At 47.5% G+C, this 12,850-nt stretch overlaps 1 protein-coding gene across 6 annotated transcripts in view; it reads right to left on the bottom strand.

The window, feature by feature from the left end:
* The window catches only part of MCC (MCC regulator of Wnt signaling pathway), a 397,697-nt gene that overhangs the window by 145,469 nt on the left and 239,378 nt on the right, over nt 1–12,850 (bottom strand). The window contains exon 1 of one of the 6 annotated variants that reach the window (XM_081826457.1): nt 9,751–9,993. The exons of the other annotated variants lie outside the window; for them this stretch is intronic. Within the exon in view, the coding sequence (XP_081682583.1) occupies nt 9,751–9,963 (213 nt within the window). The 5' untranslated portion in view covers nt 9,964–9,993. Of the gene's footprint in view, nt 1–9,750; nt 9,994–12,850 lie in introns of those variants that run through there. 6 annotated transcript variants of the gene reach the window in all.

Raw genomic sequence — 12,850 nt, 5'->3', positions numbered from 1 at the left:
CTAGAGACAGCCACACAGGCAACCACAAAAACTGACCGCTGACAAGAAGTTAAGAAGGACAATTCAGTTAAAAAGCAAATATATTTAAACACTCCGCAGCAGCCCAGGATTGCTGAGAGGTACAAACAGCTTTACCAACTTCGGGCGCTCTTGAGTCATTACCATCCCGGAGCATGCTAAAGTAATTTATTACAAGTGTAGGAGAGAAATACGGCTTGGTAGCAGAATATATAAAAGAGATTTAGGAATTCTAGTTCACACTAAGTTCACGGTGAATTAAGTGTGCCCGTGGCTGCCAAGGAGCTCTGCAGTCTGAGGACATAGTAACAGAGGCTGTGTGGGGAGTGTGAAAGAGGAGTTAATGCCTCCCGACCCCACACGGGTCAGATGAATTCATTTCTGGACTCCCTGATTCGAGAAGGAAGAGCAAATAAGCATGCATTCAGAGGAGAGGCACCAGGACCGTGAGATTTGCAAATGGGTGATATGAGAAAGGTTTTGGGGGTGTTTTAGCAGAGGGATGGGGTGCATGATGGAGGGATCCATAAAAACCCAGTAGGTAGGATTGAATCAGAGCTGCTGCTAAAGCAGGGTAGGGGTCCCCTGGGCTGGGGGGGCGTCCCGGAGGACACACACCCCGGTGCTGCACTGATCCTCTCAAGTTACTAGGGATCTGACCACATCTGCACAGTCTCCCCGGCTCAGAGGCCCTGATTCTCAAACTGGGGGAACCCAGAGCGTGAGTGACAGAGTGTGTACCAGTAAGCACTTGAAGACACAATATAGGTGGCTCCAGGAGGAAGGGGGGGTTACCAACTGACCATTCAGATACCTCGTGTTTGGTCTGCACAGTCTCCTTTATTTGAGCCTGTTTTAAATATGAACGGATTTAACATGAAAACATGTCTGTGGATTTCTTTAAACAACCTGAACTCTAGCAACCTAAGGCCTGTAGCAAGCATGGTGACAATGGACTAGGAGTGAAGGCAGCTTCGCCTCTCAACCATGGCCCTCCATAATTACCATCTTTTTTTTTTTTTAAGATTTTATTTATTTATCTGAGACAGAGAGAGAGAGAGAGAGAGTGCACGAGGGGTGGGGAGGGGCAGAGGGAGCAAGGAGCCCAACATGGGGCTTGATCCCAGGACCCTGGGATCATGACCTGAGCCCAAGGCAGACGCTTAACCAACTGAGGCACCCAGGTGCCCCCATCTTTTTTTTTTTTTAAGATTTTATTTATTTGAGAGAGAGAACATGAGTGGGGGGAGGGGGGCAGAGACAGAGAATCTCAAGCAGACTCTGCACTGAGCACAGAGCTCGACTTAGGGCTCACGACCCTGAGCCGAAACCAAGAGTCAGACGTTTAACCAACTGAGCCACCCAGGAGCCCCAACATCTTCTTTTAGACAAAAGCAAATAAACCTTCTAGCCCACTTCATTGATTTAACCTACCCAGCCTTGCATTTGGGTTTGTGGAAGCCTGCCCTAGAGCAATACTTTATTTAACCATAACTTAAAACATTTTTTTTTTAAAGATTTTATTTATTATTTGAGAGAGAGAGAGAATGAGAGAGAGCACATGAGAGGGGGGAGGGTCAGAGGGAGAAGCAGACTCCCTGCCGAGCAGGGAGCCCGATGCGGGACTCGATCCAGGGACTCCAGGATCATGACCTGAGCCGAAGGCAGTCGCTCAACCAACTGAGCCACCCAGGCGCCCCAACTTAAAACATTTTTAAGACTGGCATGGATATATTAAAGAACAAAGCAAAGCATGTGTGCACTTTTTTTTTAAAGAGAAAGCTGGGGTTATTATTTATTTTAATCAAATATTGAATCACTATTATGAAGAAATCACTATTATGAAGAAATAATCCCTGGACATACCTTCTTTACTCCGTTCAACCATCATTTGACTTCAAATTCTAAACATTTTATGCATTCGAAACCATATTTTTTTTTTTAAAGATTTTATTGATTTATTTGAGAGAGAGAGAGAGCAAGCACAAGCAGGGGGAGAGGCAGAGCGAGAGAGAAAGGGAGAAGCAGACTCTCTGCTAAGCAGGGAGCCTGATGCGGGACTCGATCCCAGGACCCTAGGATCATGACCTGAGCCGAAGGCAGACGATTAACCAACTGAGCCACCCAGGCGCCCCTCGAAACCGTATTTTTAAAGACAGTGCCAAGTAGCAGGAATACCGTATTTTATATACGATCATTATAAAAAAGAACTAAGTGTCCATTATGTAAATTATAGAATATATACTTGAAAGATATTAATACCAAATATAAAAGATAAGCTCCCTGACTTCATAAGACATCTTCTAAAATTAAAATACTGACACACAAACAAAGTATTCAAGAGTGATTTGAACAAAGAAACATATTCCCAGAGCATAGTGTAGTGGAAAGATCAGTGTGTCGCACTGAAGACCTACAGCCTTCCTGCCTCCGAAGATTGCTATAGCCATGTAGTCGTCAGCACACGTGCACTCTTAAGAGAAAACCTCTATTAGCCCTGAGATGTTGAGGAACTTCCAAGCTATGAACCCTTTCGAAGGTCAGCACTGGCTGCACTCTGCTTCCTGAGAGGTGGCAGTTTCTAAGTTTGTCTTATTTTAGGGCAGTGGTCCTCAATCAGGGGCAATTCCGTTCCCAGACAACGTGTAGAGGTATTTCTGGTTTTCACAACGGGGGTGGGGGCAAGGAGGGTGCTACTGGCACAGAGTGGGCAGAGGCCAAGGATGGTGCCAAACACCCCCAGTGCTCAGGACTGTGCCCCCACCCCCCCACAAAGAATTACCCACCCCAAACTTCTGCTTTAGGGGAATGTTTGAAAAGTGCTGGCCTTTAGGATTTAGGATATTTTGAGGCTCCTCAACATCTGGCCTCCACCAACCATTCCAAAAGCATCTAAACTTCCATCCCTTGTTCCTCCTCCGTTCTGCACCTGTCCTGTCACTACCCATCCTCCTTCTGCTCCCCCCAGACACAGTGTGGCCACACCAGCCCTTCGTGTATTAATACCACCCCCTTCTATCCCTACTGACCTTTCAAGGTCACCTTCAATATTACCACCTCCTAGAAGCTGACCCCAAGGTTTCCTTGCCAAATCAGATGGGTTTTCTTCTGTGTTCTCATATTTTTAAAAATAAAAACCTTGATGATATCACAAACATGACAACCTTTGTTGTGTGTTGTTGCATCTGTCTGTATTTACACGCTCTCATTTAATTCTCACAATGCTGCTGCTTGAAGGGCAACAAGAGCATGTTATAAATGGGGTGGTTAAAAGCCTGGGTTCTGCACGCAGGACGTGGATGCTGCGCATCTCTTGTTGGCTCTGTAATCATAGGCAAGTTTCCTCCTCATCATTTTTTTTTTTTTTAAATGAAAATGGCCTTAAGAGCACCCTCAACAGACTAGGTTATTGGAAGGATCAGAGGATCCCAGGATATTTCAGAGCTGAGACGAGGCATTATGGAGCTATTTTCAGGGCAGGTGCACTTCTAATACCACAGCTGCAGACTGTGCTGTATGTAGGTCTCCCACATGCCCAGGGAGAGAGACAGCACCAGCCCGAGATGCACCCTCTGTCCCCCAGAAACAGTGTCAGCTGCCCCAGAGCTGGGACTCTCTGAGGATCCAGCAAGACACCAAGAGAGTGTCTACTCCTAAATTATAGATTAACCACTTATCCACCCATGTCCACAGCAAAGAGCCTAGCCCCTCCTTGTGTGTCTGTTACAGAATTCCTGAAACAGGCATTCATTGTCTGCTATGACACGCCCCTGAATACCATTTCGTAGGACATCGTTTAGAAGGTATACGGGCCGTGCAGACTGCATCTCCTGCACGCTAACACACACTTAGCGAGCTCCCAAACCACCTCTATGTATCCTTTAGTCTAGTAGAGAATGTGGTAATAAAACACACCAACAGAAGCAGAAGCAGAAGCGAATGTGTGCACTCATGACGAAAACAGAAAAACGAAACTCTTTCCCTGAGAGAGGCTCACAAACGTGAGCCAAGCAGGTGAGATAGAACCCACGTTACAAGCCTGGTTCCTTATAGCTCGACTGCGCACTCGGACCAAATTGAGGGACAAAGACATAACAAATTTAGTGTGTGGGCCTGCTGGAGCATGATCCCATGATCATTCTAGAGATGGGCAAGTAAACCAAGCCATAAAGAGGCCTCTCTCGCTCCCAGGGTTTGCAAAAGGGGATGTAAAAGGGGTCATGCATTATTTAGAGTTAAGGAGGCAGAGACCTCAGATGGGAATTGAAATCACAGATAAAGCTTATTTCAGAGCCAGCTTGTCCATATTACATGCAAGCCTGTGGTTGCTTCTGGACGCCCCATTTTCCATTATAAATTCATCACAGGCGCGACTGGATGCTGTCAAGCTTCGTGAAAAGACAAGAGCCAGCTGACAAACTAAATTCATCTTTGTTTACCAAAAGGAGGTAAAAAAGATTCCAATTATTCTAGCACCTTCATCAAACAGGTAACCAAGAAACACAGAACCGTGTGTCTTACCACAGTACACCTGGCAGGCCAAATTCAGTTTCAAAAGGACAGCCACGGTGACTGCAGGGGAACGGCTGAAAAGTTTCTATTACTTAATAAGTAAATCTGATCGAGAGGCTGAAGCTTTACATTTACATGATCATTAAGCAAAGATGTATTACCAACAACCCAACGGCACAGAGGAGGAGGGGGAAATCAAGACTGAGGGCACACACATCTTTCAGAGGACTACGGTAAGAAGATGCCGATCAACATTGAACCTGAATGTCATGTGCAACATATTCTACACACATCGGGTCATTCAGTCATCACAATGGCCCTTCAAGGAAGGTGCTACTGCTCTTCTCCTAAGTGCGAGTTAACGGAGTCTCAGAGGCTGAATAATGCGCCCAAGATCACCGAGCTGGTCAATCAGCAGCAGAGCCAAGAATCAAAATGCCCGACTCCAAAGCCATGCCTATTACTTAGGTAAACTCCGGAATTCAGCGAACTCTTAAAACAGAGCAAAGAATATTATAGATAATGTGGATGAGAAGTAGATACTACACAAGGAGAAATAAATGTGAGAAGAGAAATATGCCTGTCTCCCCCTCCCCCGCACAGGACAAGGCGGAACTTTTTGCAACAGATTTTCTGACTGCAAAGCCCAGAGACGGCTTCACCTTGGAAGAATCAGGCTGTGTGCCGAGCCCTGTGAAAAGCAACCAGAGGAGAGCCCTGGAACGCACCCGGAAGATGCACCTGAACAGAATCCCTAACACCTCAGACTTGCCCACTGCTTCCAAAGGCTTCAGAAACCAGAGCTTCCGGAACAGTCCAGCATGTGCACTCTGAGCCTACTGACAGCCACAGCCCTTAACTTGCCGCGACCCCCTCTCTGCAAGAGGCTGGCATCCTGTCCTGGGACCAACAGTCAGCTGTGCCCTGCAATGTGGGGCTTTCAGCTGTGGCTCTGGTGGAGGGACTCATCATAGGCCACCCCCTGATTTCACAGGACAGGAGAAAGAAACTGAAGCTCTAGCCTAATTTTACACCTGAACAGAAAAGAATGGCCTGAAGGACCAGGAGACAGGAGCAGAGACAGACCGTGAGGGTCTATCAGAAAATCCAGCAGTCCGGATGTGAGGCAGGCCAGTATCAGGGGTGACCTATTAACAAGCAGGCCCAACTCACCCATTTATGTGGATGCGCTCTGTCCCAACAAGTCTGCTTGGGAAGATGGGCACTTGCTCTCCCGAAGCTGCTGCCACTCAGACACTCACTCTCTCCTTGACGGCCACACCAAATTCTCAATTAAAAAACAGCATTCCCCTGCTTTATTATCTACCTCCCTCAGATTCAACGCCAATTGCCCTTTATTTAGGGAAAAAAAAAAAAAAATCCAATCTGCCCTTGAAGGATGAAGATGCGTGGCTACCAAGAAAAGGTCAGAGGGCGCCTGGGTGGCTCAGTTGGTTAAGCCACTGCCTTCGGCTCAGGTCATGATCCTGGAGTCTCTGGATCGAGTCCCGCATCGGGCTCCCTGCTCGGCAGGGAGTCTGCTTCTCCCTCTCACCCTCCCCCCCCTCATGTGCTCTCTCTCATTCTCTCTCTCAAATAAATAAATAAAATCTTCAAAAAAAAAAAAAGAAAAGAAAAGGTCAGAGCAAGAATGTGTGACAATCTTTGCAAGGAATTCCAAACAAAGGGTCCCCTAGGGACAGTCTCTGTTTCCCCTTTTATCAGAAAATCTTTTTTTTTTTTTTTAAAGATTTTTATTTATCTACTTGACAGAGAGAGAGATAGTGAGAGCAGGAACACAAGCAGGGGGAGTGGGAGAGGGAGAAGCAGGCCTCCCGCCGAGCAGGGAGCCCGACGTGGGACTCGATCCCAGGACCCCGGGATCATGACCTGAGCCGAAGGCAGACGCTTAACGACTGAGCCACCCAGGCGCCCTATCAGAAAATCTTTAGAACATACAGAACAGTAGAGAATTGTACTATATACTGACTACCTCGATTTCATAAATGTCAATCTTTGGTCCTATTTTTTTTCCAGGTATTTTGAAAGGAAATAGGTTACACCTCCACCTGAAGCTCTTGTGCCCATCCTTGATCCCATGCTCCTCCTCAAAGACAGCTACCCCACCAAGGCTGGTGGGAACCCACCCTACCAGGTTTTCACGTAACATAGCTTTCCATGAATGTCTAAAATTGTTTATCTTTCTTTAAATTTTATACGTAGTGTTCTCTTCTACACAGCCTTTAACATGATGCCCCCCACTCGCCATAGTAAGATCTATGCTGATGCAACAATATCAATGAAGTATTCATTTTAACTGCCGTATGGTATTCCATCATAGGATGATTCCAGGGTTTGTCAATTTACTTACTGCTGGAAGTTTCAGCTGCCCTTAATTTGTTTACTACTATAAATAGCATAGTGATGTACAGTCCTCTACTTGTCTCCTTGTGCTCATGAAGGAGCATCTCCTGGAAACACCTACAAGCACAACTGTTAGACTACTTTCAGTTTTCCGGAAAGCTACGCAAATGCTTTTATAAATGGTGCTACCAATTTATACTCCCATAAGCACTGCATGAGAGTGGCTATTATTTCTCATCCCAATACAAATCATATGATTGGAGTTTAATTTTTGATACATGGATGGGTGTGGAAATCTTCCTTTAATATTTACTTCCACTCACATCTCAATGTGATAAGAAAATTTGAGCTTTTGAGTCAGAATCATGGCTTTGAATTCTGGCTCTGAAATCTGTTGCTCATGCAACATTAGTAAAGTTCCTTGGCCTCACTAAACTTTGGTTTCCCGGCATGTAACATGGTGGGTATAAAAACAGCATCTTCCTCAGAGGCATCATTATGGTTAAATAATGTACTTAAAGCACATAAATCAATATGCCTGGCACATAGCAAGTACTCAATTAATTATCATCATCATCATCATCATCAAAAAGCCTCACAGTAAAGCCTACCCTTTGGATGTAAGCCCATTTTACAGGTGGTAAAATGGAGTCTGAGAAGTTAACTGACTGGACCCTCTAGGATCACTGACTTGATAAAGCAGAGCCAGGACTCGGATGACTCCAAGACCCCCAACTATCACTATGCCACAGTGCCGTACACATCCCTCTGTATTCATGCTGCACAACAGAGAATAAAATCCAAGTGAGTGCAAACCCACTGAGCCAACAAGAGCCTCCAAATGCTGATGCAGTGATCAGAGTCTGGTAGAGTCCTAGTTAAGCTTTGAAAAGAGAAGTACTTTGTGTTGAAGGACATGGATGGGACTACCAAATTTAATTGTACAAGGCTAGCCATTTACCATTCATTAGCCACAATCTTAATCAGACAGTCACACACACAGAGGCAGCTACAACCACCACAGCAGAGGTAGAATGTTCCTGCGGGAGGAGCCCCCGGCGTTCCTTCTTTGCTTGGTTACCTAGACGGCAGCATTAGCCTATGGAGACCCTGGCCTAACCGGCCAGTCGTACCCAGCCTAGCCACCTTGCAGCCCAGCACTCTTCCTGGGGTCTTCTGTTAGCATCCAATCATGGCTAACGTCCCTCGGACGTCCCCTATCGCCTGCCTCGCCAAACTGTTGTTGTCAAGTGACCTAACTCCACAGCTTACGGGTCAGCTGACAAGATGTGAGAGGGCTGGTCTTCCGCTTGCATTTGCAAGGCTGCTCCAAGTCCCAAAGGCTTTGACAAGCCACCTGGTCTCCATGTCCACACGCAGCTAAGCGAGCTACAGGGAAGAAGGGTGAGAACCAACAGGTGACAGCTAATTGTGTTTTCCCAGATCCTGGCTGTTTGGCCTGCCTGGCAAGGGCAAAATCTGGTGGAGAAGAAAGGCTATCGGAATCCTCCAAGGTCAGAAAAATTTGAAGTGGGGGCGCCTCGGGGGGCGCAGTCAGTTCAGTGTCTGACTCTTGGTTTCGGCTTGGGTCATGATCTCAGGGTCGTGGGATCGGGCCCCATGTCAGGCTCTGCACTCAAGTGTGGAGTCTGCTTGGGATTCTCTCTCTCACCCCTCACTTGCACGCACGAGCACGCTCTCTCTCAAATGAATAAATTTCTTAAAAAAAAAAAAAGAAAGAAAGAAAGAAAAACTTCAAGTGAGGCAGTCCACAGGAAAAGGAGGCCCTTAGGACACAGGAGAGAAATGGTTCTGAATCCAAACACAGAAGAGCCCCACAGCAGGGAGGAAACTTGTCCCTGCCTCACAGCTAGTCAGTATGAGCTCTCCCTTCTGCTGATAAAACTAAACAGCCAGCCAGAACCACCACCAAACCTAGGGTGTCACCGGTGGGGTGAAAACAGGAGCTGGTGGGGTGATCTTCACCAGACGCTGGTGCAGTACTGCAAAAATACCTGCGTGTTCGAGCGTTACAGCATCTGGAGATGCGAAAAGGCTGTGCCAAGGGACCCTATGGCAGAGGCAAGCAGCACTGGGAGAAAGCACACTCAGAGCCCATTCCTTTTTCTGGGGGCCTGCCTCATTCTGAGAGGCCAAGAAAAACAATAAACATGCCTCGAGTTTCAGAATAGACACGGAAATGCCCCTTGAAAACAACTCCCCTCACCACATCCACAGCTGTGCTTAGGGCCAAACAGAAGTACCCTGAAGCGGGAGAGGGAGATGGAGGGAGGGCCAGAGCTGGGGGTGGGGGGGGCTGCACGCAGCAGGTGGGATCATGACAGCGGGACCTCAGTGTGTGTCTGCAGGGTCCCACCCTCCAGATCACCTGAGTTTTAAAACAACAGAAATCGGGGCACCTGGGAGGCTCAGTTGGTTGAACGGCCAGCTCTTGGTTTCAGCTCAGGTCGTGATCTCAGGGTCGTGAGATCGAGCCCCATATTGGGCTCTGGGATCAGCGGGGAGTCTGCTTGAAGCCTCTTTCTCCCTCTCCCTCTGCCCCCGCTCACCGTTCTCTCTCTCTCTCCCCCCCACCCACCCCTCTAAAATAAATAAATCTTTTAAAAATATATAAATAAATAAAACAACAGTACTCATCAAATGCAAAAACTACAATCACTGCCTTTTGGAATTACCCATCACACTGCATATTGGTTCCCAATGTCTCTGAGCAGAAGCTGTCCATGCTCCTGATTTCTTCCCACCCAGACATGACAAATGTCAGAGGAGGAAGGGTTAAGAAGGGTGGCGTGCCCCTATCAGCCTCCACAGCAGATGGCCACACCTTTTTCTGACCTTAGATCTCCTCGCTTCTCGGATCTGAGAACTCCTCGAGGTGTTCACCCCATTCTCCATCCACTCAGCCTCCCAGTCTACTTCCGAACCTTGCATTCCACTCCCGCTGGGCTCTGCTCCTGCCACTCTTCTCTCCTTCAACTCCTTCAGAGGAGCAGGGGGTCCTCTCTTTTTCAACAGCTCTCTTTCTGGCCCAGGCCCCTGCCGAAGCATCAGCTATCCTGGAGAGACCAGGTTCCAGACTGCACAGTGGGGGAAATGGGCCGGTCCCCGAGTGTGACGTCACAGCATCTGAAGAGCACCTGCTGGGCCATGTGTCCCCATAGCCAGGCTGTCGCCCTCGGCTGGAACAAAGGGAAGCTGGTAGACAGGGGAGAGGGGGCCCCATGGGGTGGGGAAAGGACGCTCACGGGGACTCCCTGACCTCACGGTGATGCAGGCAGAGATCTCCTCCCTATCAAGCTGCACCTCTACGTACATGAGGAAGAACAGAAAGGAAGCAAGGTCACAGAGCTGAGGATGGGGTGACTTTTTTCTTTTTGACCTTTTGTATTATGTGACAGTAAAGGGACAAAACTGATTCCAGAACAGCAACTAGGCAGAGCAGCCTGCTGGGGCCATCTGTTCCCTAGCAGTGCACACTCCCCATGACCCAGGGCCCCAGGGCCCCGCGCCCCACCATCTGTGTCCCCACCGTCACCACAGCATCCACCTGCCTGGCCCTGAACACAACCCCACACCAGAGAGTCACCCAAGACAAAACCTGGAGAGGCTTTGATAAGGCCACACTATTAGATCAAAGCACCCTTTGAAAACCACCTCTGAGAGGGCTTCCAATCCAGAAGAGAAACATTCTCAGGGAGACTCTGTGGTCAGTGATGATGAACTGTAAGAGGCAAAGTACCAGTATTTCATTAAGTGCTTTCTCCTCCTCCTGAAGGTTATATATTCTCTGTAGAAAATTTGTAAATTAAAAAAATAAATAAACAGAAAATATCACTTGTAACCCCAACCCCACTGCTTACAATTCGGCATGTCCTCTGCACGTATTCCTAAGAAGTAAGGGTTAAAGACACATATGCATGGGCTGTGAGGTCACGTGGGCCAGGGAGAATCCCAGCTCTGACACTAACCGTGTGACATGCAATGTAAACCTTATACTCAACTCACTTGCAAAACTGAGAGTTACACCACCTTCCCCATAGGTCTGTGAGGACTCAGAGAGATGACACACGACACAGCCTGGGCAGGAAGCAAGTAACAGCAGACATCGCTCGGGGAGCTTCTCATTCACTCAGACTCTTAGTTTCCCACCGCTGCTCTAACCAGTTACCATGAAATTAGTGGCTTAAAACAATACACATTTACTACCTTACAGTTCTGGGGGTCAAGAGTCTGAAATGGTTTCACTAGGCCAAAATCCAGGTGTCGGCAGGCTGGGGGACAGTCCCTTCCTCTCCTCTCCCGGCTTCAGCTTGGGTCAAGTCCCCTTCTGCCATCTTCAAAGCCACCAGCCTCACTCTTCAGATTGCTCTGACTCTGACCCTCTGCTTTTCTCATCACGTCTTTCTCTTCCCACTTCCATCTTCCTGCCTCCCTCTTATAAAGGCCCTTTTGATTATATTAGGGCCACCTGGTGACCCAGAATAACACTTCCATCTCAAGATTCTTTTTTAAAGATTTTATTTATTTATTTGTCAGGGGGAGAGAGAGAGAGCGAGTGCACGGGCAGAGGGAGAAGCAGGCTCACCGCTGAGCAGGGAGCACGATGCGGGGCTCGATCCCAGGACCCTGGGATCATGACCTGAGCCAAAGGCAGACGCTTAACCGAATGAGCCACCCAGGCGCCCCCATCTCAAGATTCTTAATCACATATACCAAGTCCCTTTTATCCTGTAAGGTAACATTCGCAAATTCTAGGGATTAGGACACAGACATCTTTAGTGGGGTGCACATTATTCAGCCTACCAGATGTTTTTACTGCATTAAAATGCTTTGTGAAGATGGTAACATATATTTGTTGGAAATATTTTCCCTAGTTTGTCTAAATTCTTTCCATAAAAGTAGCATGTCTGTTGTCAAATCCTGTATCTGTGTGTATTTTAGTCATTGTTACAAATTTAAATGATACAGAGATGCGTAAAGTAAGAGCAAATTCTGCTTCTCACAGGAAACCACTTCATAGCTTAGGATCCACTTTCCCAGAGTTTATGCTCTTCAGTCACACATACATGTGCATTTCCATCTGTCTGTGGGGCCAATTTGTACACCAAGGTCTACAGACCAACCGGGGTTTACTTCCATGAAGGCTATACAACTAAGAATTCCTCCTCTAATCATTCTTTTCTAAGAAGGATTAACCAAAGCTTAGGTAATATTTGTTAATTTTCTCCGAAAGCATGTTTTGTGGGCTCTTCCTGTTTTTTCCCATTACCCACACCTGAGGATCCACCTGTCACTCCCACCCTCTGGTCACCTGGCAACCACAACACCAGCTACAGAAATAGCACTTGGGTGAAATGAACCAGCATCCAGAGAACCCATTTTGTAAGCCCCAGAGCATGAAGTGACAAATGTCACCTTTGCTGACAATTGAAAAGAATGTTCATTCCTCAAACTCCTTTGATCACAATATTGTCCTCAAAAATCTTTGGCAGCTCCCCAGTGCCTATTTCCAAATGCCACGGTCTGGCCTTCAAGGTCCCTCGTTTGAGCTCTCCTCCCTCTCCAGCTCCCTCTGCTCCTCCATGTGTGGGTCGAACTGGCCAAGTCACAGCTGTCCTTTCCTGCATATACCACTCCCTCCAGAGAGAAGGCCACTTTCTCCTCCAGACATTGAAATGTCATCCTTAAAGAGCTACGTTTAATTTCTGAGACCCCCATAAGCAGCTCAGGCAGAAGCACACGCCCCTCTGTTCAATTCTGTCTTTTACCACTCACTGGGCACAGGTCATCGTCCACTGCAGTCTCGCCTGCACAAGAACCACCTGTCCTACTGCGGATACACCTAGTGGTGATACACATCAACTAGTCCGGCTCTTCATTCCTGTCTCCCTTGCCCTGCCCCGGGACCCAGTGCCAGCTCTTAGAAGCAGCAGAA

Source organism: Leptonychotes weddellii, chromosome 7 (genome assembly GCF_054177405.1).
Source record: "Leptonychotes weddellii isolate Sample4059 chromosome 7, ASM5417740v2, whole genome shotgun sequence".
In the NCBI taxonomy this organism is placed as follows: Eukaryota; Metazoa; Chordata; class Mammalia; order Carnivora; family Phocidae; genus Leptonychotes; species Leptonychotes weddellii.
This window is presented reverse-complemented; position numbering and strand designations above follow the sequence as displayed.